This window comes from Odontesthes bonariensis, chromosome 2 (genome assembly GCF_027942865.1).
Source record: "Odontesthes bonariensis isolate fOdoBon6 chromosome 2, fOdoBon6.hap1, whole genome shotgun sequence".
Lineage (NCBI taxonomy): Eukaryota > Metazoa > Chordata > Actinopteri > Atheriniformes > Atherinopsidae > Odontesthes > Odontesthes bonariensis.
The window spans coordinates 999,770-1,025,533 of NC_134507.1; the positions used below are offsets into that span (position 1 = coordinate 999,770).

Below are 25,764 nucleotides of genomic sequence, written 5' to 3' on the forward strand. Positions count from 1 at the left end.
GAGGGTCCCCTTGAGAGTTACCTTGATGGTTACCTTGATGGTCACCTTGAGTCCCCTTGAGAGTTACCTTGATGGTCACCTTGATGGTCACCTTGAGTCCCCTTGAGAGTTACCTTGAGGGTCACCTTGATGGTCACTTTGAGGGTCCCCTTGAGAGTTACCTTGATGGTTACCTTGATGGTCACCTTGAGTCCCCTTGAGAGTTACCTTGATGGTCACCTTGATAGTCACCTTGAGGGTCCCCTTGAGAGTTACCTTGAGGGTTACCTTGAGAGTTACCTCGAGGGTTACCTTGATGGTCCCCTTGAGGGTTACCTCGAGGGTCACCTTGAGAGTTACCTTGAGGGTTACCTTGATGGTCCCCTTGAGGGTTACCTCTAGGGTTACCTCGAGGGTCACCTTGAGGGTTACCTTGATGGTCACCTTGAGGGTTACTTTGAGGGTCACCTTGAGGGTCACCTTGAGGGTTACCTTGAGGGTCACCTTGAGGGTCACCTTGAGGGTTACCTTGAGAGTTACCTTGATGGTTACCTCGAGGGTTACCTTGATGGCCACTTTGAGGGTCACCTTGAGGGTCACCTTGAGGGTTACCTTGAGGGTTACCTTGATGGTTACCTCGAGGGTTACCTTGATGGCCACTTTGAGGGTCACCTTGAGGGTCACCTTGAGGGTTACCTTGAGGGTTACCTTGATGGTCCCCTTGAGGGTTACCTTGATGTTCACCTTGATGGCTATTTAGCTGTGCATATGACACCTGAAAGTATTTTATCTGCACTCTTCACTTTTTAATTACTTAATGATTATTTTAATGGGTTTTAAATTTCTTTCTTTTTTAATTTCTTTCTTTTATTTTTTTTTTATTCCTTTTTAATGGTTTTATTGCCTTCTTGTGATTTTATGTAGCTGTAAAGCACTTTGAATTGCCCTGTGTATGAATTGTGCTCTATAAATAAAATTGCCTTGCCTTGCCTTGCCTTGAGGGTCACCTTGATGGTTACCTTGAGGGTCACCTTGAGGGTCACCTTGATGGTTACCTTGAGGGTCACCTTGAGGGTCACCTTGATGGTCCCCTTGAGGGTTACTTTGAGGGTCACTTTGAGGGTCCCCCTGAGGGTCACCTTGAGGGTTACCTTGATGGTCACCTTGAGGGTCCCCTTGAGGGTTACGATGGTCACCTTGAGGGTTACCTTGATGGTCACCTTGATGGTCACCTTGAGGGTCCCCTTGAGGGTTACCTTGAGGGTCACCTTGAGGGTTACCTTGATGGTCACCTTGAGGGTCCCCTTGAGGGTTACCTTTAGGGTCTCCTTGAGGGTTACCTTGATGGTCACCTTGAGGGTTAACTTGACTGTCACCTTGATGGTCCCCTTGAGGGTCACCTTGATGGTCACTTTGAGGGTCACCTTGATGGTCACTTTGAGGGTCACCTTGATGGTCACCTTGAGGGTCACCTTGATGGTCACTTTGATGGTCACTTTGAGGGTCACCTTGAGGGTCACCTTGAGGGTTACCCTGAGGGCCAGGGTTGGGAAACACTCTCCCAAAGGACTGCAACGTCCTTCTTTTTGTTAACCTACAACCAATTAAATAAACTAGAACATCCCAAAGAGCTGCAGCGACCTACTTTCTGTCAACCGATACTCCTTCCAAAACCCCTAAAATGACCCGAAGAAGAATGGAAGTCATAGAGTCCTACTTCTGGATACTTTGTGGCACAGAGTTGCCCTAAAGCATCCAAAATGACCCCTTAGAGCCTCTACAGCAGGGATGTCCACATCCGGTCCTGGAGGGCCGCCGTCCTGCAGGTTTTGGATGTTTCCCTGCTTCAGCACACCTGATTCAGGTGAATGGCCCTCGAGGACCGACTTTGGACATCCCTACTCTACAGAGTCCAGAGACCTTTAAATTGTACGGATGTATTCTATTAAGAGACGTAGATTGTTTTTGAAGGCAGCCCAGACCCCAAATGTTCTAAAACCAACTCAAAGGAGTTCTCTTTTTAAAGAAAACTATTCTAAATGCCTTTATTTTCATGAGAAGTCCTTGGTTCTCAAACACCAAGACGTTTCAACTTGCCAGATGTCTTCAGGGAGCTAAACAGATTGATCCTGGGTCCTTTTCTGGACGTCCACCGACAGGAATTATCCACCAAAAAAGAACCAAACCAATGTGATAAAGACGGCGGAATCTAACTGGATATTTACCGAGCTGCTCAGTGGCTTAAGGACTCCAGGCTGCTTTCAAGGTCTCCTCCAACTTTATGAAAGACCACAGCAAACCTCCTCAGTGACCACCTTTTAATCTAGTTCCTAAACAGAGCCTCAGATTGGCTGTAGAGCCTATAGAAACTTCTCATTTAACGTTTCCACCTCCAGAACATCTTAAATCTCCTACAAAGAACTCCCTTTAGGGGGAAACTTTCTCTGTCAGAGTCTTGAATTTCACTCCTTACAACTTTTAAATGACCGATGGAACCTCCTTATTGATGAACTTAAACATCTTTTTAACTTCTTTGTAACTATAGAGGCTGATTGTAAAGGACTCGGTCATTTCAGCTACAGTTTTTTGTTTTTTCTTAATTACTAATTAAAACTAGTTAAAGAGGTCTGTGATCAATACACTTTATTATTGTAGTGGTATAATGACTGTGTACATGTATAGGTTGAGGCTATAAATCATTTATTGTACATAAAAACATTAACTTTGTCAAATGCCGGAGTCCTTTACGGTCATAAAACTCATGATCTGACTACAAAATAATCTGAATATCTTAACCTTTAGCCGTTCGGTCTAATTTATTTTCCAAATCTATTTGATTCTGCTTCCTTGGTGAATGGAAACACATCATTTAATCTAATTATTTTCCTTCCTCCTGCAGTCGGACTGCAGCTTAGGGTCGACTCCTTCCTCTCGATCACAGAAGATCGCCCGAGCAAAGTGGGAGTTCCTGTTTGGAGGCCGCACAGAGGGCAGTAAAGGTACTGCAGGCACACATTGTGTTTGAAGGCATCTTTCAACAACATCAAATGTTAATGTTTATGCATGTGGAGGACGATTTTATCCAAAGCGACTCCCACTGGTAAGCGGATAGGGAAAGGGGGTCTTGCCTTAGGACCCCTACATGCAGATTTGAACCCACATGGAAGGTGGCAGTCTTACCTCTACACTATCCAGTCCCAGAAGGAAATCACAACACGAATAAGAAACAAATGATTTTCCCAGGATTTTCACATTCTGTTAACAAAAAGAGAGAAAATCCAAAAAAACTTGCAGCAAAAGGAGATTATAGTTTCTGTTCAGTGAAGAATTAAATATTTACCGATTATTCAACATATTTTAAAAGGACAGGTTTTGTAGAGGCATTAATTTTAGATATTAATGTTTAATGCAGGTATCTTAATGCGCTGCTCACATGAATCAGTAACAGCGATGCACATTATCACATCTTCCTTTAGACCACATTGGTTTTATCCTAAAACATGCTGGATTCTTATTAGGTGTAACGAAGATAAATCAGAAACCTTTAGGGGAAAACTTTATTGGTTTCCTGAGATGTGAATGATCTCTACCTGAAAGAGGCAGTCGCTGCTTTTATTTGACCCTTTCTGGACCGTTGTTGCTCTTTGATGCTTTAAAAAAGCATCTAAATTTCTTCAGCTGATCTTAAATGTCCCATCAGCGTCCCTTCGTCGGCTTCCCATAAAGATTCAGGTCAAAATGTTCTTATTGTTGAATGAAGCTCTGAATCTGTTGGGTCGATTAAACTCGGCAAACTCAGTGAAGTAAACAAGCAGGTTCTTCTAAGCCAATTAGCTGCAGCTGAAGCTTAGCATGAGTCCACCTCAGAGTGTTACTACGCTTCTCTACTCACATCCTGTTCTTTGGTGCCTTTTCCTGGCCGGATAATTCCACCTGGAAGAGTTCTCATAGTGATGTAAAGCATGAGATGCTCGTAGGCTCAGACTTTACACTGGAAAAAATCAAAGTCTTACCAAGTATATTTGTCTCATTTCTAGTTAAAATATCTCATTACACTTAATATAAGACACAACTGCCTAACAAGTTCTATTTCAGCCAGATATAGGGACTTGTTTGAAGACAATACATCTGGAATATCTTGTTAAATGAAAAAGTCTTGAAAACAAATTGTTTTGAGTCACATTTCATATGAAACAAGCTTTTTTTTTTCATTTGAAGAGGTTTTTAAGCTAATTTCAAGATCACTTTTATCTCAAAAGTCCTAAATATCACATTTTATTTCAAGAAATCTTGACAAGCCGATTTTCACAAGTTCCATTGGCAGATTTTTTTGCTTATTTCAAGTAAAAACGTCTTTTATTTGTTGTTTTTCTTACTTATTTTTGGAGGGGCATTTTTTCCAGTGTAACCCTTAATCTACCCATCGTTTTATTATTTTTACTTCATTATTCGCCCTAAATTGCCCTCTTCCACCTGTTTTTGGTCTGAAATGTAAAGATGGATGTTGGTTAACAGATTAAATGAAGCTGATGAAGCTCCAGTTTTGTGTGTTTTGCAGACATGTGATCAGGATTGAACCCGGTCAGGCACCTGATTACACCTGTTACATCACACGCTGTGTTCCTTCAGCAGCTCCGTCCACGGCGCCGCCCTCCTCCCTCTGCCTGAAGCCAGCCAATCAGAGGAGGGGGCGGGACAGCGGGGGTCAGTCGCATCAGGAGGTCCGGCGGATCGAGGTGGAGCTGGTGTCTCCGCAGCTCAGAGGCCCCGCCCCCAAGACGGGCATCATCCGGCGGGCCGTCAAATACTCCGAGACGGACCTGGACGCCGTGCCGCAGCGCTGCTACCGCGAGACCGACCTGGACGAGGTGAGCCGGGTCCGTCAGGTCCGGACCTGCTCGTGGATCAGGAGTAGGGATGGGAATTGATAAGATTTTTACGATTCCAATTCCATTTTGGATTCTGCTTTACGATTCGGTTCTTTGTCGGTTCCCTTATCGATTCTCATTTGGAGAAAAAGGACAACAAACCGGTCGATTAGCATCAACTTTGTTTAGTTTAGAAGTAACACGAGTCATGACCTCACAAACCCAACAACGGTGAGGTCCACATTGGTCTATCCTGGCCTGGGTAATTTAACTCTTCCTGCTCTGGTGAAAGGAGAAGCTGGAGGTAGAGGTGAACTGGGGGTAGTACCACCAGCCTCTGGCTCTGAGCCAGTCAGGCTCTGTCTCTCATGATTTCATCTAAATGTAATGCCTGAGAAGGCATTCATTTAACCTTAACCGTTACTAACAGCAGCTTTTACAATCAGGCAAATGGAGCTAACATGATAGGCAGTGTTTGTTAGTTAGTTACCTGCAGTGTTAGCCGAGGACATGCTAACGTTGCTAACGTTGCTGGGTTCAGATTCACCGACTTTAATCAGTCATTCATAGTTATTGCATGTTGGTAGTATTTCCTCCCTTTGGTGAAATATTCACTTTGCAAGTTGCCCTGTTGTCGTCTTTTTTTATCAATCAATCAATCAAACTTTATTTATGAAGCCCTTTATAATAGCCAACTGGTACTCAAAGTGCTTTACAACAGGATAAAAACAACAATACATAAAACACGATTCAGAAATGGTAAAAGTGCTAAAAGTGCTGCAGGGCATTAAACCCCTTCCACAAGTGCAATAAAATTAATTGTATAAAATTTGTATAAAATTAAGATAATTAAAAAAGAGCGGATAGAATGGATGCATAGTGGCCCTAATCAGAGTTTGAACGCCACTCTAAAAAGGTGGGTCTTAAGCTTCGATTTTAAAAAGGCCGAGATTTAGGGATGTGTAACCAAACTTTCGAGCGTTTGTACCGCTTGGGCACCATGTTTGTATGTATGTTGACTGCTGGCTGCACTGGACTCGCCACACAACGTTGCGTGGTGATGTCATTCAATTCCAATTCCTTGGAATCGCCAAACGATTCCAAGGAATTGAAACACTGGGAACCGGTTCTCAACAAGAACCGGTTTTTGATTCCCATCCCTAGTCAGGACGTTAAACGCCGGTTCCGTCAGGTCCGGACCTGCTCGTGGATCAGAGGGTTAAACGTGGATCAGGAGGTTAAACGCCGTGTCCATCTGCAGGTGATGCGAGCGGAGGCGGAGCCGGCTGAGGAGGCGGACTCTGCTTTCGGGAGTAACCGCAGCGTTTCGGATAACTCCAGATTAAGCCCCACCGACGCCTCCCCGAAACCCGGGACAGGCGGAGGAAAGGAGGAGGATGGAGAGGAAGAGGAGGAGGAGGAGGAGGAGGAGGAGGAGGAGGGGGAAGGAGTGGTGAGCTGGGCCAGCGTCAGGATGCTGGGAGACCGGCAGAGGCAACGGGCCACCAAGGAGGAGGACGAGGTGTTCAGTCTGCTGCTGAAAGGGTGAGAAACTCAGATTATTATTATATTATTATATCCCTCTGTCAGAACAGCAGTTTGGGCCTAGTTTGGACCCATTTTGGGCCCAGCTTTGGGCCTAGTTTGGACCCAGTTTGGGCCCAGCTTTGGGCCTAGTTTGGACCCAGTTTGGGCCAAGTTTGGACCCAGCTTTGGACCCAGCTTTGGGCCCAGCTTTGGACCTAGTTTGGACCCAGTTTGGGCCTAGTTTGGACCCAGCTTGGACCCAGCTTTGGGCCCAGCTTGGACCCAGCTTTGGGCCCAGTTTGGACCCAGTTTGGACCAAGTTTGGTCCCAGCTTTTGGCCTAGTTTGGACCCAGTTTGTACCCAGTTTGGTCCCAGCTTTTGGCCTAGTTTGGACCCAGTTTGGACCAAGTTTGGACCAAGTTTGGAACCAGATATGGACCCAGTTTGGACCTAGTTCTAGCCCAGTTGGGGCCCAGCTTTGGACCTAGTTTGGGCCCAATTTGGACCCAGTTTGGTCCCAATTTGGGCCCAGTTTGGACACAGTTTGGTCCCAATTTGGGCCCAGTTTGGACCCAGTTTGGTCCCAGTTGGGGCCAAGTTTGGACCCAGTTCGGTCCCAATTTGGGCCCAGTTTGGTCCCAGATGGGGCCCAGTTTGGTCCCAGTTTGGTCCCAGTTGGGGCCCAGCTTTGGACCTAGTTTGGGCCCAATTTGGACCTAGGATTAGTTGGTCCAGCTTTGTGCCCGGTTTGGACCTAGTTTGGGCCAAGTTTGGAACCAGCATGGGGCCTAGTTTGGACCCAGTTTGGGCCTAGTTTGGACCTAGCTTGGACCCAGCTTTGGGCCTAGTTTGGACCCAGTTTGGGCCAAGTTTGGAACCAGCTTTGGGCCCAGCTTTGGGCCTACTTTGGACCCAGTTTGGGCCTAGTTTGGACCCAGTTTGGTCCAAGTTTGGAACCAGCTTTGGACCCAGTTTGGACCTAGTTTGGGCCCAGTTGGGGCCCAGCTTTGGACCTAGTTTGGGCCCAGTTTGGACCCAGTTTGGTCCCAGTTGGGGCCCAGCTTTGGACCTAGTTTGGGCCCAGTTTGGACCCAGTTTGGACCCAGTTTGGTCCCAATTTGTGCCCAGTTTGGGCCCAATTTGGACCTAGGATCAGTTGGTCCAGCTTTGGGCCAAGTTTGGACCTAGTTTGGGCCCAGCTTGGACCTAGCTTTTGGCCCAGTTTGGACCCAGTTTGGACCCAGTTTGGTCCCATTTTGGACCCAGTTTGGACATCCACAGGTTTGAAGTGTTGATGCTCCTTGAGTTTTCCCTCAGCCTCAGTTGGTCCACTCTCACCCCGATGATGTAGTTTGTGTTTTAGTGGATGATGTGAGTCAAAAAGCAGGTTCTGGTGGGTTTGTGGAGGTAAACCTTTGCCCCCCCCCCCCCCCCGTGAACTTGCTGTTCACCAAGTTGATGCGCTCCGTGGAAGCTTCCAATTCTTGAGTTTTGGATCTTGACCCAGGTGTGGTCCACCTACCAGTGGCTTGGTGCCGCTACTTATCAGCTGATGATCCCACCTGGTTCAGAACTGAAGAAGCTTTCAGCTGAGACGGGAAACGTCTTCAGGAACCAAGAAGAAGAAGTCCAGCTGAGCTGATCACAGTCCATCTTTGTTTCCTGGTAAATCCGGTGGAAGAAGAAGCTACCCCAGCCTCTCAGAATGAGGGAACGTTTCACATCTGGATGGTTAACAGATGCTTGTTTGACGGCTTCCTGTTGAACCCAAAAGCATAATTTTAGTCGATGAATCTCCTGCTGCTGTTGAGTAACGTACAGCCCTTAAAGTTCACTCTTTTATTCCCCAACAGGACGTTGGATGTATCATCCGACAACCATGGTTGCCTCAAGTCTCCCGTCTCCATCGGCAGCCCCCGCCGGCCCTCCGACAGCAACCTGGACTCCTTCAGCCGGCACTTTGAAAGCATCATGGAGTCCCACAGGGCCAAAGGCACCTCGTTCAGCAGCTTGGACAGCGTCGACCTGCTGACCTCCGGATCCACGTCCGTGTTCACCTTTGACCTGCCGACGCTCACCCCGGAGATCCAGGTAGGACCCCGACGATGACCCCTAACCCTTACCCCTAGGGATGGGAATCGAGAACCGGTTCTTGTTGAGAACCGGTTCCCAGTATTTCAATTCCTTGGAATCGTTTGGCGATTTTGCAAACGATTCCCTTATCGATTTCAGTGGGCGCAAATGACGTCACCACGCAACGTTGCGTGGCGAGTCCAGTGCAGCCAGCAGCCAACAGTAAACATGGCGCCCAAGCGGTACAAACGCTCGAAAGTTTGGTTACACATCCCTAAAAAAGACGACAACAGGGCAACTTGCAAAGTGAATATTTCACCAAAGGGAGGAAATACTACCAACATGCAATAACTATGAATGAATGTTGCGTTTTCGATCCGCTCCGGACTAACGTTGGTGAATCTGAACCCAGCAACGTTAGCAACGTTAGCATGTCCTCGGCTAACACTGCAGGTAACTAACTAACAAACACTGCCTATCATGTTAGCACCATTTGCCTCATTGTAAAACCTGCTGTCAGTAATGGTTAAGGTTAAATGAATGCCTTCTCAGGCATTACATTTAGATGAAATCATGAGAGACAGAGCCTGACTGGCTCAGAGCCAGAGGCTGGTGGTACTACCCCCAGTTCACCTCTACCTCCAGCTTCTCCTTTCACCAGAGCAGGAAGAGTTAAATTACCCAGGCCAGGATAGACCAATGTGGACCTCACCGTTGTTGGGTTTGTGTGGTCATGACTCGTGTTGCTTCTAAACTAAACAAAGTTGATGCTAATCGACCGGTTTGTTGTCCTTTTTCTCCAAGTGAGAATCGATAATGGAACCGACAAAGAACCGAATCGAAAATGGAATTGGAATCGTAAAAATATTATCAATTCCCATCCCTAGTTACCCCTGTCCTGGGGGGGGTGCAGCAGGCGCCAATGACCTGTTTTTGTGTCCAGAGTCAGATCTGCGAGAGCGCCAAGCAGATCTCCGAGCTGAGCTTCGCCCCTCTGGCCCGTCCCGACCCGTCCGCCCCCTCAGAGACGTCCCGCTCTGAGATCAGCCTCAACGCCTCGGGCGCCGGCCTCCGAGCCGGCTTCAGGGACGACTCCGGTCCTCCGGTCCGGTCCAAGTCGGAGAAGGAGTCGTGGCGTAGCTCCGTCGGCAAAGACGGCTTCAGAAAGGCGAGCTCGGTCCCGTCGCTGCACAGTAGCCCGAGGTGAGTCCGACCCGAAGGTTCAGATCCAAACTATTTACCCACAGCCTGCATCCTGCCTCTGAGCGGCTCCTCCTCAGCTTTAACTCATTCTGACAGACTCCTGATGAGCTGCTGAGGCTGCTTCTGGGACTTTGACCTGATGTTACATCCTTCTATTCTTTACTCTTAGATCATAATCTAAAAATTTCTTCTTCAGCTCAGCTTTAGAGAGGTATTTCTGTCTCTTTAGCTCCTGAATCCTTAAAGAACACAGATTATTGAAAGGGAAATACCTCCGTTATTTACCCATTACTGTCAGAAATGACCCTAACCCTAACCCTACCCTACTGTCAGAAATGACCCTAACCCTAACCCTACCCTACTGTCAGAAATGACCCAAACCCTAACCCTACCCTACTGTCAGAAATAACTCTTACCCTACCCTACTGTCAGAAATGACTCTAACCTCTCCCTACTGTCAGAAATAACCCTACCCTACTGTCAGATATAACCCTACCCTACTGTCAGAAATGACCCTAACCCTACCCTACTGTCAGATATAACCCTAACCCTACCCTAAGCTACCCTACTGTCAGATATAACCCTAACCCTACCCTAAGCTACCCTACTGTCAGATATAACCCTAACCCTACCCTAAGCTACCCTACTGTCAGATATAACCCTACCCTACAGTCAGAAATGACCCTAACCCTACCCTACTGTCAGATATAACCCTACCCTACTGTCAGATATAATCCTACCCTACTGTCAGATATAACCCTAACCCTACATAACTGTCAGATATAACCCTACCCTACTGTCAGAAATGACCCTAACCCTACCCTACTGTCAGAAATGACTCTAACCCTACCCTACTGTCAGAAATGACTAACCCTACCCTACCCTACTGTCAGAAATGACTCTAACCCTACCCTACTGTCAGAAATGACTCTAACCCTACCCTACTGTCAGAAATGACTAACCCTACCCTACCCTACTGTCAGAAATGACTCTAACCCTACCCTACTGTCAGAAATGACCCTAACCCTACCCTACTGTCAGATATAACCCTAACCCTACCCTACTGTCAGAAATAACCCTAACCCTACCCTGTCAGAAATTACCCTAACCCTACCCTACTGTCAGATATAACCCTACCCTACTGTCAGAAATGACCCTAACCCTACCCTACTGTCAGAAATGACTCTAACCCTACCCTACTGTCAGAAATGACTAACCCTACCCTACCCTACTGTCAGAAATGACCCTACCCTACTGTCAGATATAACCCTAACCCTACCCTACTGTCAGAAATAACCCTAACCCTACCCTACCCTACTGTCAGAAATAACCCTAACCCTACCCTGTCAGAAATTACCCTAACCCTACCCTACTGTCAGATATAACCCTACCCTACTGTCAGAAATGACCCTAACCCTACCCTACTGTCAGATATAACCCTACCCTACTGTCAGATATAACCCTACCCTACTGTCAGAAATGACCCTAACCCTACCCTACCCTACTGTCAGATATAACCCTACCCTACTGTCAGATATAACCAGTGTTAATTTTGTCAACTAGGACGATGACGAAAATATTTCGTTAACGCCCCTTTTACCCGTGACGATGACGAGACGATGACGCACAAAAATGCTTCCAGAAAATAAAAATATGACGAGAATAAAAAATTATTTTCGTTAACGAGACTAAGACAAGACAAAATTTACAAGCCATGGACGAATGGACATTAACAAATTTAATTGTTTATAATTAATTTGTAATTTGTAATTGTTAATATAAGTGTTTCTTGATGTAGAAAAGGCTCCAAAGTTGTGTTGGTCAGTTCAGAGCGGAGCGGCCCCCTGCTGGTCATTTAGCGTAACTGTCGGTGCTCGGTTAGAACAGGTGTGTGCTCTGAGTCGACAGAGGGAAGATCGAGCTGTTGATTAATGTCCCGGCAAGTGGTGTGTGCGTGAATGAAACGTGAGTATGGCTGTATATATTGTTCATGTAATGTATTCAGGTTGCTGCAGCCGTAGCTTCTGTTGCTTTGATGTGTAACTCGCCATGTGCATGCTAGTTGTAGCATTTAGCTCACCTGCCGGTGTACGGTTTGTTGGAGCCATTTCGTTTACAACAAGGACAACAAAACAACCTGCATGATAATGATTGATCATGCCGCCGTGTGTAGAGAAGTTCTATTATGTACAGTGTTGACTAAAATGACTCAAATTTGACCAAGACTAAAATTGATTTTCGTCATTGTGACTAAGACTAAGACTAAATTGGGAAGGCAATGACTAAATATGACTAAGACTAAAATTGATTTTCGACATTGTGACTAAGACTAAGAATAAATAAAAAAAAAAGCTGACGAAATTAACACTGGATATAACCCTAACCCTACCCTACTGTCAGATATAACCCTAACCCTACCCTACTGTCAGAAATAACCCTAACCCTACCCTGTCAGAAATTACCCTAACCCTACCCTACTGTCAGATATAACCCTACCCTACTGTCAGATATAACCAGTGTTAATTTTGTCAACTAGGACGATGACGAAAATATTTCGTTAACGCCCCTTTTACCCGTGACGATGACGAGACGATGACGCACAAAAATGCTTCCAGAAAATAAAAATATGACGAGAATAAAAAATTATTTTCGTTAACGAGACTAAGACAAGACAAAATTTACAAGCCATGGACGAATGGACATTAACAAATTTAATTGTTTATAATTAATTTGTAATTTGTAATTGTTAATATAAGTGTTTCTTGATGTAGAAAAGGCTCCAAAGTTGTGTTGGTCAGTTCAGAGCGGAGCGGCCCCCTGCTGGTCATGTAGCGTAACTGTCGGTGCTCGGTTAGAACAGGTGTGTGCTCTGAGTCGACAGAGGGAAGATCGAGCTGTTGATTAATGTCCCGGCAAGTGGTGTGTGCGTGAATGAAACGTGAGTATGGCTGTATATATTGTTCATGTAATGTATTCAGGTTGCTGCAGCCGTAGCTTCTGTTGCTTTGATGTGTAACTCGCCATGTGCATGCTAGTTGTAGCATTTAGCTCACCTGCCGGTATACGGTTTGTTGGAGCCATTTCGTTTACAACAAGGACAACAAAACAACCTGCATGATAATGATTGATCATGCCGCCGTGTGTAGAGAAGTTCTATTATGTACAGTGTTGACTAAAATGACTCAAATTTGACCAAGACTAAAATTGATTTTCGTCATTGTGACTAAGACTAAGACTAAATTGGGAAGGCAATGACTAAATATGACTAAGACTAAAATTGATTTTCGACATTGTGACTAAGACTAAGAATAAATAAAAAAAAAAAGCTGACGAAATTAACACTGGATATAACCCTAACCCTACCCTACTGTCAGATATAACCCTACCCTACTGTCAGATATAACCCTAACCCTACTCTACTGTCAGATATAACCCTACCCTGTCAGAAATGACCCTAACCCTAACCCTACTGTCAGAAATTACCCTAACCCTACCCTACTGTCAGAAATGACCCTAATCCTAACCCTACCCTACTGTCAGAAATGACTCTAACCCTACCCTACCCTACTGTCAGAAATGACTCTAACCCTACCCTACCCTACTGTCAGAAATGACTCTAACCCTACCCTACTGTCAGAAATGACTCTAACCCTAACCCTACCCTACTGTCAGAAATGACCCTAACCCTAACCCTACCCTACTGTCAGAAATGACTCTAACCCTACCCTACCCTACTGTCAGAAATGACTCTAACCCTAACCCTACCCTACTGTCAGAAATGACCCTAACCCTAACCCTACCCTACTGTCAGAAATGACTCTAACCCTACCCTACCCTACTGTCAGAAATGACCCTAACCCTACTGTCAGAAATGACCCTAACCCAGCCCTACTGTCAGAAATAACCCTACCCTACTGCCAGAAATGACCCTAACCCTAAAACCAACACATTTTTTATTGCTTTTCTTTCTGAAATCACTTACAAATAAACACATTAATCATGTATAACACAGGAAAGTTCTGTGACCAACACAGCAAACTGAAGATCTTTAGTTCGTCCAACGGTCTGAGGTCCATAATGTTGTTGAACAGCTGGAACTGTGATGACCTCACAAACTGTTAAACTAGGTTCAGCTTTCTAACGTTTGATGGTGAGCTGCGTATCAGCTGGTGTGGGAGCGTGCACATGATGCTGCTGAATGTGTGTCAGTTACAGGCTGCTGAATGTGTGTCAGTTACAGGCTGCTGAAAGGGATGCTGCAGTAACTCAGGTCGGCCAGAAGGTGGCAGCACACACTTTGTTCTGGTCTCTGTGGGTGTTACAGAGCTTTGTTCTGTACTTTGCAGCAGCTGTTTCCAGTAAAGACGAATAAAACTTCAGCTGAAAGTATATTAAACACATCAGCTGGAACTCCTTTCAGGCTTTTTTAAGGTGGCTTTTGCTTTTTTAAGGTGTTTTTTCCTTTTTTAAAGGTGACTTTTCCTTTTTTAAAGGTGTTTTTTCCTTTGTAATGGTGGTTTAAAGGTGTTTTTTCCTTTTTTAAAGATGTTTTTTCCTTTGTAATGGTGGTTTAAAGGTGTTTTTTCCTTTTTTAAGGTGGTTTAAAGGTGGTTTTTCCTTTTTTGTTAAGGTGGTTTTTCCTTTTTAAAGGAGGCTTTTCCTTTTTAAAGGAGGCTTTTCCTTTTTTAAAGGTGACTTCCTTTTTTAAAGGTGTTTTTTCCTTTGTAATGGTGGTTTAAAGGTGTTTTTTTCCTTTTTTAAAGGTGTTTTTTCCTTTTTTAAAGGTGGTTTTTCCTTTGTAATGGTGGTTTAAAGGTGTTTTTTCCTTTTTTAAGGTGGTTTAAAGGTGGTTTTTCCTTTTTTAAAGGTGGTTTTTCCTTTGTAATGGTGGTTTAAAGGTGTTTTTTCCTTTTTTAAAGGTGACTTTTCCTTTTTTAAAGGTGTTTTTTCCTTTGTAATGGTGGTTTAAAGGTGTTTTTTCCTTTTTTAAGGTGGTTTAAAGGTGGTTTTTCCTTTTTTGTTAAGGTGGTTTTTCCTTTTTAAAGGAGGCTTTTCCTTTTTTAAAGGTGGTTTTTCCTTTGTAATGGTGGTTTAAAGGTGTTTTTTCCTTTTTTAAAGGTGTTTTTTTCCTTTTTTAAAGGTGGTTTTTCCTTTGTAATGGTGGTTTAAAGGTGTTTTTTCCTTTTTTAAGGTGGTTTAAAGGTGGTTTTTCCTTTTTTGTTAAGGTGTTTTTTCCTTTTTAAGGGAGGCTTTTCCTTTTTAAAGGAGGCTTTTCCTTTTTAAAGGAGGCTTTTCCTTTTTAAAGGAGGCTTTTCCTTTGGAAGCTGATTATTACGATGGTTCGGAAATAATTTCAACCGGCTCTGACCCACCTCTGATCCCGTCCACACTCGGTCCAGCTGCCGCTCACATCTGGAGCCGCTAACTGTGACGGGGGCGGAGCTTCCTGGAGTTAAACTGAGCATCTGGCTCTGACAGGAAGAGAATCTGCGGGTCACATGACCAACTCTCACAGAATGCAGCCGACAGGTTCGGTAAAGCAAAGACTGAGATAAAATATGGTGATTATATAGATTTAGCTCATGTAAATAAACAAAAATAAAAGTCTCTTAAAATCTTTTCCTTTAAACCTGAATATAAAATGAGCTAAAATGGAACAATGTGGGAACATAACTCACACATTCAGCTTCTTAAACTGAAGGATCTGCCCCCCCCCCCCTCTCACTGGGTGTGGACATTCAAACTTTATTGTCTGGAGGAAATAAATCCAGCCGCAGTGAAAGAATTCAGGCTGGAAATGAAAAACAGGATCACACCCAGACTTCTACTTCTTCTTCTTCTTCTTCTTCTTCTTCTTCTTCTTCTTCTTCTTCTTCTTCTTCTTCTTCTTCTTCTTCTTCTTCTTCTTCTTCTTCTTCTTCTTCTTCTTCTTCTTCTTCTTCTTCTTCTTCTTCTTCTTCTTCTTCTTCTTCTTCTTCTTCTTCTTCTTCTTCTTCTTCTTCTTCTTCTTCTTCTTCTTCTTCTTCTTCTTCTTCTTCTTCTTCTTCTTCTTCTTCTTCTTCTTCTTCTTCTTCTTCTACCCCTCCCAGCACACACAGCCCGTAAAACACATTCACTCCCTGAAATCTAGTCCACGAACTCAACTCAAATTTATTTATAAAGCCCTTTAAAACAGCCGAGGCTGAAACAAAGTTCTGCACATTAATAACAGCACAAAGTATTAAACATAAAAACAATGTAAAAACAATAATAAACAATAAAAACAATGTAAAAACAATAAAAAAAAAAGTAAAAACAATAATAAACAATTAGGCATAAAACAATAAAAACAATAATAAACAATTAGGCATAAAACATAAAAACAATGTAAAAACAATAACAAACAATAAAAACAATTAAAAAAATGTAAAAACAATAATAAACAATTAGGCATAAAACATAAAAACAATGTAAAAACAATAACAGAAACGGAGTCTCCTGCTGGGTTTAAAGCCAGCGAATAAAAATAGGTTCTAAGACGAGTTTTAAAATGTCCTCACTGCGTCTGAAATGCACATTTGGTCCTCACAAGGGTAGTGCAACAAGTCCACGTTGGCGGGCGTGCACGTGCACGTGCACACATGTAGTTAATCAGCCTATAGAGGGAAATTCCAGATGAGTTCATCCAGGCAGCGTCTCAGAGACGGGACGGAGAGAAAGACCTCCCACTCCTGTCAGAGAACCAGAGACGCTCCTTCTTAAGGCTCCGCCTCCTCCTCCTCCTCCTCCTCTTCCTCCTCCGCCGCCTCCGTCATTCATGTGGAGCATCTCCATCTGTTGTCTGGCTGCTCTGACCTCTGACCTCTGACCTGCTTTCTCTCAGCTTGTGCTGCTGCTTTGAATTCTTGTGCAGAGAGTCTGAGAGTCTGAATAATAACCAGAGAAATGGAGCCTGAGCCTGTGGATAAATATGTACATTTATTTAGCTTTTTAATGTCTGATCGTTGTATTATAAAGACGGATACATTTCCTTTAGAGTCCCTGTTAATGTTTTTCCTTTTTTAAAAGGTGGTTTTTCCTTTTTTAAAAGATGGCTTTTCCTTTTTTAAGGTGGCTTTTTCTTTTTTAAGGTTGCTTTTCCTTTTTTAAGGTGGCTTTTCCTTTTTAAAGGTGGCTTTTTCTTGGCTTTTCCTTTTTTAAGGTGGCTTTTCCTTTTTTAAGGTTGCTTTTCCTTTTTAAAGGTGGCTTTTTCTTGGCTTTTTCTTTTTTAAGGTTGCTTTTCCTTTTTAAAGGTGGCTTTTTCTTGGCTTTTTCTTTTTTAAGGTTGCTTTTCCTTTTTTAAGGTTGCTTTTCCTTTTTTAAGGTTGCTTTTCCTTTTTAAGGTGGCTTTTTCTTGGCTTTTCCTTTTTTAAAAGGTGGCTTTTTATTTAGCTTTTTAATGTCTGATCGTTAGATTATAAAGACAGATTAGTCCTTTAGATGTTTCTCGTCCCTGTTAATGTTTTCCATTCAGATTTCAGATGAGTTTTAATCGTCCGGATTTAGTTGATGTTGCTGTTTCTAAAAATACACGTTGGTGCAGAAAAGGGTAAAAATAAGATGTGGAGTTTGTCGAGCTGCTGGAAAAAGAGGCAGACAGAAACTTCCAGGAAGGTTGTTGGAGTGAGAGGAAGGTAAGATGAGACAAAGAGAGGAAGAGGGGGTGGGAGGAGGAGGACGAGGAGGAGGGCTCAGCCGGGGGAGGAAGCACATACCTCCGCCGCCTCAGTGGAGGAAAACAGCCGGCCGATGGACGGAGGAGGGAGGAGAAGCTCCGACGCAGAGCAGGGAAAGTTGCTGGGAAAGTGTTGGGGCGGCGGCGGCGAGGTTTTTAGTGTCAGGACGGAGCGGAAAAGAGGAAGAGGAGGAGGAGGAAGGTGCTGCGAGGAGGAGAAGTCGACCCGACCGGAGAGAGGAGCCGCCGGATCGTAAACTCTGAGACTCAAACGCTCACAGGACGTGATGTCACGCCGTTATGACGTCATCGGCGCCTCCCCTCGGCTCGGAGGCGTCGATGCGGTTTGATTGGCGGCTGCTTTTCGGTCCCAGGCGAGCTGTGACGGTGGGTGGTGCCACGTCAGCATGGCGAGTTACCTGCTGTGCTGGGGGGGCGGGGCCCTGGAGGACAGGTACCTGTACGCCCCGCCCTACCCGGCCGTGTACAGGTGAGCGTTCAGGGCGGCGGCAGCTCGCTCAGAGAGGTTAAGGTGGTGAACTCTGAACCCCAGGGGGGGGGGAAACTAAAGCTAAAACTGCTTCCAGGTGAAGCTATTCAGAGTTTCTGCTGCTGCAGGTGTGTCTGCAGGTGTGTCAGCAGGTGTGTCAGCAGGTGTATCTGCAGGTGTGTCTGCAGGTGTGTCAGCAGGTGTGTCTGCAGGTGTGTCAGCAGGTGTGTCAGCAGGTGTGTCAGCAGGTGTGTCTGCAGGTGTGTCTGCAGGTGTGTCTGCAGGTGTGTCAGCAGGTGTGTCTGCAGGTGTGTCAGCAGGTGTGTCTGCAGGTGTGTCTGCAGGTGTGTCTGCAGGTGTGTCTGCAGGTGTGTCTGCAGGTGTGTCTGCAGGTGTGTCTGCAGGTGTGTCAGCAGGTGTGTCTGCAGGTGTGTCTGCAAGTGTGTCAGCAGGTGTGTCTGCAGGTGTGTCAGCTGATGTGTCTGCAGGTGTGTCAGCAGGTGTGTCTGCAGGTGTGTCAGCAGGTGTGTCAGCAGGTGTGTCAGCAGGTGTGTCAGCAGGTGTGTCTGCAGGTGTGTCAGCAGGTGTGTCAGCAGGTGTGTCTGCAGGTGTGTCAGCAGGTGTGTCAGCAGGTGTGTCAGCAGGTGTGTCAGCAGGTGTGTCTGCAGGTGTGTCAGCAGGTGTGTCTGCAGGTGTGTCAGCAGGTGTGTCAGCAGGTGTGTCTGCAGGTGTGTCTGCAGGTGTGTCTGCAGGTGTGTCTGCAGGTGTGTCAGCAGGTGTATCTGCAGGTGTGTCTGCAAGTGTGTCAGCAGGTGTGTCTGCAGGTGTGTCAGCTGATGTGTCTGCAGGTGTGTCTGCAGGTATGTCAGCAGGTGTGTCTGCAGGTGTGTCAGCAGGTGTGTCTGCAGGTGTGTCTGCAGGTGTGTCAGCAGGTGTATCTGCAGGTGTGTCAGCAGGTGTGTCAGCAGGTGTGTCAGCAGGTGTGTCAGCAGGTGTGTCTGCAGGTGTGTCAGCAGGTGTGTCAGCAGGTGTGTCTGCAGGTGTGTCTGCAGGTGTGTCAGCAGGTGTGTCTGCTGGTGTGTCTGCAGGTGTGTCAGCTGGTGTGTCTGCAGGTGTGTCTGCAGGTGTGTCTGCAGGTGTGTCTGCAGGTGTGTCAGCAGGTGTGTCTGCAGGTGTGTCAGCAGGTGTGTCTGCAGGTGTGTCTGCAGGTGTGTCAGCAGGTGTGTCTGCAGGTGTGTCTGCAGGTGTGTCAGCAGGTGTGTCAGCAGGTGTGTCTGCAGGTGTGTCTGCAGGTGTTTCAGCAGGTGTGTCTGCAGGTGTGTCAGCAGGTGTGTCTGCAGGTGTGTCTGCAGGTGTGTCTGCAGGTGTGTCAGCAGGTGTGTCAGCAGGTGTGTCTGCAGGTGTGTCAGCAGGTGTGTCTGCAGGTGTGTCAGCAGGTGTGTCTGCAGGTGTGTCTGCAGGTGTGTCAGCAGGTGTGTCTGCAGGTGTGTCTGCAGGTGTGTCAGCAGGTGTGTCAGCAGGTGTGTCTGCAGGTGTGTCTGCAGGTGTTTCAGCAGGTGTGTCTGCAGGTGTGTCAGCAGGTGTGTCTGCAGGTGTGTCTGCAGGTGTGTCTGCAGGTGTGTCAGCAGGTGTGTCAGCAGGTGTGTCTGCAGGTGTGTCAGCAGGTGTGTCTGCAGGTGTTTCAGCAGGTGTGTCTGCAGGTGTGTCTGCAGGTGTGTCAGCAGGTGTGTCAGCAGGTGTGTCTGCAGGTGTGTCTGCAGGTGTGTCTGCAGGTGTGTCTGCAGGTGTGTCAGCAGGTGTGTCTGCAGGTGTGTCTGCAGGTGTGTCTGCTGGTGTGTCTGCTGGTGTGTCTGCAGGTGTGTCAGCAGGTGTGTCTGCAGGTGTGTCAGCAGGTGTGTCAGCAGGTGTGTCAGCAGGTGTGTCTGCAGGTGTGTCAGCAGGTGTGTCAGCAGGTGTGTCTGCAGGTGTGTCTGCAGGTGTGTCTGCAGGTGTGTCAGCAGGTGTGTCAGCAGGTGTGTCAGTACACAGACACCGTGGACACGACCGCCTTTTCTACGGTTCAGTTTAACTGTACAAAGAAAGCAAAGCTAAAGCAAAGTTAAAGCAAAGCTAAAGCAAAGTTAAAGCAAAGCTAAAGCAAAGTTAAAGCAAAGTTAAAGCAAAGCTAAAACAAAGTTAAAGCAAAGTTAAAGCAAAGCTAAGGCAAAGCTAAAGCAAAGCTAAGGCAAAGCTAAAGCAAAGCTAAGGCAAAGCTAAAGCAAAGCTAAGGCAAAGCTAAGGCAAAGCTAAAGCAAAGCTAAGGCAAAGCTAAAGCAAAGCTAAAGCAAAGCTAAGGCAAAGTTAAAGCAAAGCTAAGGCAAAGCTAAAGCAAAGTTAAAGCAAAGCTAAAGCAAAGCTAAAGCAAAGCTAAGAGCAGATTTTTATGTTTTAGTTGAAGGTAACGTTCCTCTAACCATGTGAAATTCTGTACAAAGCTTTCAAAGATTCATGCTAAGACTGCGGGGTCACCTGGTTATTATGCAGGTACAGTTGGGATCATCTGCATAGAAATGATATGAGACAGGGGTGTATTTTACAAAGAGGGGGGACCCCGGCATCGGGCCTTGGGGGCACCCCTGTGGATGGGAAAGAAAGTGTGAATAATAACAGTTTAGCTGCTACTGAGTCTGTTCTGATAGAAAGTTTCACCATGATTCACTAAAGTCTCCGAGGCCTCTAACGCACTCCTTCAACTAGATCTTTCTGACATTATTTTCCCATCATGCACCTGGTGCTTGACTAAAGCTTTTAGCCACAGCTGCATTTTTAAGTTCAGATGAAACATGGTAGAGACATTCGTGGGGTTTCCATGATGCAGTTAGCTGCTCCTCCTTCTGTTCGGTCCAACTGAACCGTACGTTTTTCTGCCTCGTCGCCATGGTTACTCTGTCACAGCTTCCTGTTTGGAAGTGAGGACAGCGCACGTGTTGGATGAAATCGCAGAATAAAATGAGCCTGAAACAAAACTAAAGACTTACGATGACATTAAACGTGTTCGAGTTTGTTGTGAGAAAGACCACCTTAAACAGCCTGGGGGGAGTTTTCTGACCACCTTAAACCAAACGATGACATCACGGGAGCACGCCAAAACTCTGAAGCTGTGTTCGAAACCGCATACTACATACTACATACTACATACTACATACTGCATACTACATACTACATACTACATACTGCATACTACATACTACATACTGCATACTGCATACTACATACTGCATACTGCATACTACATACTGCATACTGCATACTGCATACTGCATACCGCATACTACATACTACATACTACATACTACATACTGCATACTACATACTACATACTACATACTGCATACTACATACTACATACTGCATACTGCATACTACATACTACATACTGCATACTACATACTACATACTACATACTGCATACTACATACTACATACTGCATACTACATACTGCATACTATATACTACATACTGCATACTACATACTGCATACTGCATACTACATACCGCATACTACATACTACATACTACATACTACATACTGCATACTACATACTACATACTACATACTACATACTGCATACTACATACTACATACTACATACTACATACTACATACTGCATACTGCATACTACATACTGCATACTGCATACTACATACTGCATACTACATACTACATACTGCATACTGCATACTACATACTACATACTGCATACTACATACTACATACTGCATACTACATACTACATACTGCATACTACATACTGCATACTATATACTACATACTGCATACTACATACTGCATACTGCATACTACATACTGCATACTACATACTACATGCTGCATACTACATACTGCATACTACATACTACATGCTGCATACTACATACTGCATACTACATACTACATACTGCATACTGCATACTACATACTGCATGCTACATACTACATACTGCATACTACATACTGCATGCTGCATACTACATACTGCATACTACATACTGCATACTACATACTGCATACTACATACTGCATACTACATACTACATACTGCATACTACATACTACATACTGCATGCTACATACTACATACTACATACTGCATACTACATACTGCATACTACATACTACATACTGCATACTACATACTGCATACTGCATACTGCATACTACATACTACATACTACATACTGCTTACTACATACTACATACTGCATACTGCATACTACATACTGCATACTGATCGATCAGACAGCATGCAGAGCGTTTACCCACAATGCATTGCGCTCCTGCCCGAGCCGAAATCAGCCGGCCTGAAGCTGATTTCTCTTAAGCTCTAAACTCTGTAAACTTTAGCAACATTTGAAACATTTTCAGGTGAGAAAGTAGTCGTTAGATCCCCAACGTGTTGAAAACCTGAATAAATACCGGCTGTTTACCATTTTGTTCCCACGAATTCGGCGCTACTAAAGCTAGCCGCAGTGAGCAACGCACTTCCGGTTATTTTTACAAAATAAAATACCCGTTGCCTTTTATCATAGGGAAAGCCATTACCATACAATTGGTGCTTTTGTTTTGAAAACAGGAAGTGAACCTACCCTCGTTGTAGCTAGCTTGAAACTGCCGTTTTGACAGGAAATGACGATCGGCGACGTCACGTTACGTTGCATCTTGGGTAGTTTGAGTATGAGTAGTAACCTCATGATGCATACCCAACATTTAGGAGAATCTAGGATGCATCCGGGAACTTAAAAAAAGTTAAAGTTAGTAGGAGTAGTAGGCGGTTTCGAACACAGCCTGAGATTTTTCCTGATTTCTTTCTGATTCTGGAAAACTGTGAAGAAGTGATTTTTCAAGCGATTGAAGTCAAAATCGAGATCAGATTGAAAGACATCGTGTAGACTGTTTGGGTTTTGAGTCGATAAAGTTCACACGTGGACGTCATGTGACCCTGCAGCCAAACTCCTGGTCCTCGTGATGGGGGAGCTCTGGTCTCGTCTTTGGTTAATGTGCCTGAAGTGACTCAGCAGAAACCCGCCCCTGCTTTGAGGCTTCGCTCGGCTTCAAACAGACTCCATTATGAGCCTCGCTGCCGGTTTCAGGGAGTTCAGGCGATTCTGCTGCAGGCGAAAGGAACTCCTCTGGAGTCTGGAGGAAGTTTGCTGTTTTAGCTTTCCAGCTGAGCATCCATTATTGATCAAGCAGTTGTTTCACAGCGAGGCCTGAGTGGAACATGTGACAGCTGAGCTCTCTTTACACTTTCTGAGGAATGCTTCACACTTATGTACAATACGAGCTGGATGTTGAGGAAATGTTGCTCCTATTTCAATTCGTCAGTTATGTGAGATTCATGTTTTTCTATATCACACTCAGATTCTCATTTTTTTGTTGTACATTAAGCCTGATCTGGCGCATGATTTACAGGCAGCGATGACCACCGTATGAATATGTTTTCTTTTTTCTTTAGTTTTTATCAGGGAGAAACATAGAAAGTCATTTCAACACTGTTACACACATACAGATCTATACAAAAACCTGTATCTGGATAACTGCGCCAACATACCCTCCAAGCTCCTACTCTCCCTTTCATTTTACAGTTTATAAAATAGTAACAATTGAACAAAGAGACTCACATTCACTCATTTTTCCATCAAGATTCGTAAACTGGTACTTCAAGCCATGTAGTAGAGATACTTAACGCAGTTCAGGTCTCCGTGATCTTATATATCTGATCCATTTTGACCACAGACTCTTAAATTTCTCCGACTGTAACTTCAGAGCGAATGTCAGTCTCTCCATGATGTAAATTTGGTGAACAGTCCCTTGCCAGTCTTCCAGTGTCGGTGTGTTGGGTTGTAGCCGTTTCCTCGTTAAAGCTTTCTTTGCTCCAATATTATTGATTGAGGCTTAGAGACTTTTCTTTTTAAGCAAGCCTATTCTGCCGCCACATGATTTTTATGATGTTGATTTTATCCCTGATTTTAGTTGTACTTTGTAGCACTTTGAGATTTTTGCTAATGAAAAGTGCGTTACAAATTTGATTTATTATTAATATCTTCATTAGATATTTGTCTGCTGTTGATTGCAAATGTAATACTGTGGTACAAAAATACATTGAGCTGACATATTGTATAGTCATTTGAAACATATATTCCAGACAATCAAGGATGTCATGCCAGAAAGGTGAGAGTTTTGGACAATCCCAAAATAAAAATGATAATGACTGGCCTCATCTGCACCACACACCCTCCAACAACTTGATCCATTACCTTTGGTGTCTCTTCTGAGCAGGTGTTATAAAAAATCTCACAATGTTTTTCCATCCAAACTCTCACCAGGTGTGTGAAGTTGTGGATTTCCATTGTAATTTACAAATGTTTTCCCATTCATCCCCAGATATGACCAAATCCCCTTCCCTTTCCCATTTGCATTTAATATGCAGGCTGTTGGAATTCGGGGAGTCTTGAAGACCTTTTGTATGATCTAGATATTAATTTCTTTCCACTCCCAGATTTATAAACTGAAACCAAAATCTTCAGGATATCACTACTCTGTTCCTCTGTCAAAATTGTATTTAATCGACTCCTTACTTGGAGGTATCTAAAAAAAATCCCGCCTCTCTAAATCATATTCCTTTTTGAGATCGTCAAAACTCCTCACAAACCCATTGTGTATAAAGCAACAGTAAGCTGTGAGGCCCTTTTTTGTCCACATTTTAAATCTATTGTCTGTCCTATTTGGAATAAAGTACATGTCATAAGCACACCAACGCAATATGTTTTCCGCACCCTTTAATTTGTATTCCCTAACTACCTTGTGCCAGCTTTTTAGTGTTACATTTATCCAGGGGTTATTCTTATTTGCAAGGCTGTCTATAAGTTTTCTGTCTGGCATTACCGCCTGCAGGGGTGGACCTACAGAGCCTCCCTCTTCTATTTCCTTCCACCTGGCCCTGAACTGCGAGTCGCAGAGATACCCAAGGGTTCTTATCTGAGCCGCAAAGTAGTAATCTTTTATATTGGGCAGCGCCATCATAAATGTGTTTTCATCTGTGAACCAACGCTCCTTAAACAACTTGAGTTGTTGTTGTAGAGCCTGAAAATACCTCAGATGGATGGGTCACTGGTTGGATGGACGATTGGTTGGACGATTGGTTAGATGGACGATTGGTTGGACGAGTGGTTAGATGGACGATTGGTTGGACGGATGATTGGTTGGACAGATGATTGGTTGGACGATTGGTTGGATGGACTATTGGTTGGACGATTGGTTGGATGGATGATTGGTTGGACGATTGGTTGGATGGATGATTGGTTGGATGATTGGTTGGTATGGGACGTCCAGTCATAGAACTGCTCCCCCGTATTTTGGCTGAACACATTCTGCTTCATGAATGTGTTGACAGCAGCAGGAAAACAGAACAACAGACGTTTTCTTTAAATCTGGACAAATGAGCGACAGATTCCTGAGCGTCAGTGAGTCGGTGTGAGTCGTGGTTTAGTTGTTGTGGTTTGGTTGTTGTGGTTTCAGCCGCTCTGACACACCCTGGAAAATAACAGCATGGCTCCCACTTCTTCTTCTCTGTGTTTGTTCACTTTGGATCTGGGCCTCAGTCTTTGGTGTGATTTCTCTCAGCTGCTCACTGATTCCCTGTGTGAGGCCTCAGCTGGTGGATCCAACTGTCTCTCAGCTGGTGGATCCAACTGTCTCAGCTGGTGGATCCAACCGTCTCAGCTGGTGGATCCAACCGTCTCAGCTGGTGGATCCATCTGTCCCAGCTGGTGGATCCAACTGTCTCTCAGCTGGTGGATCCAACCGTCTCAGCTGGTGGATCCAACCGTCTCAGCTGGTGGATCCAACTGTCTCAGCTGGTGGATCCAACTGTCTCAGCTGGTGGATC

The 25,764-nt window shown here is 44.8% G+C and overlaps 1 protein-coding gene across 5 annotated transcripts in view; it reads left to right on the forward strand.

Annotated features, from left to right (window-relative positions):
* psda (pleckstrin and Sec7 domain containing a) overlaps positions 1-25,764 on the forward strand; it is a 171,662-nt gene that overhangs the window by 31,208 nt on the left and 114,690 nt on the right. For 2 of the 5 annotated variants that reach the window (XM_075473519.1, XM_075473492.1), the window contains exons 2-5: positions 2,879-2,978; positions 4,609-4,847; positions 6,109-6,392; positions 8,229-8,466. In XM_075473519.1, coding sequence (XP_075329634.1) covers positions 6,112-6,392; positions 8,229-8,466 — 519 coding nt within the window. In that variant the 5' untranslated portion in view covers positions 2,879-2,978; positions 4,609-4,847; positions 6,109-6,111. Of the gene's footprint in view, positions 1-2,878; positions 2,979-4,608; positions 4,848-6,108; positions 6,393-8,228; positions 8,467-9,391; positions 9,652-17,380; positions 17,835-25,764 lie in introns of those variants that run through there. The other 3 variants (XM_075473510.1, XM_075473500.1, XM_075473554.1) reach the window with 3 other exon arrangements.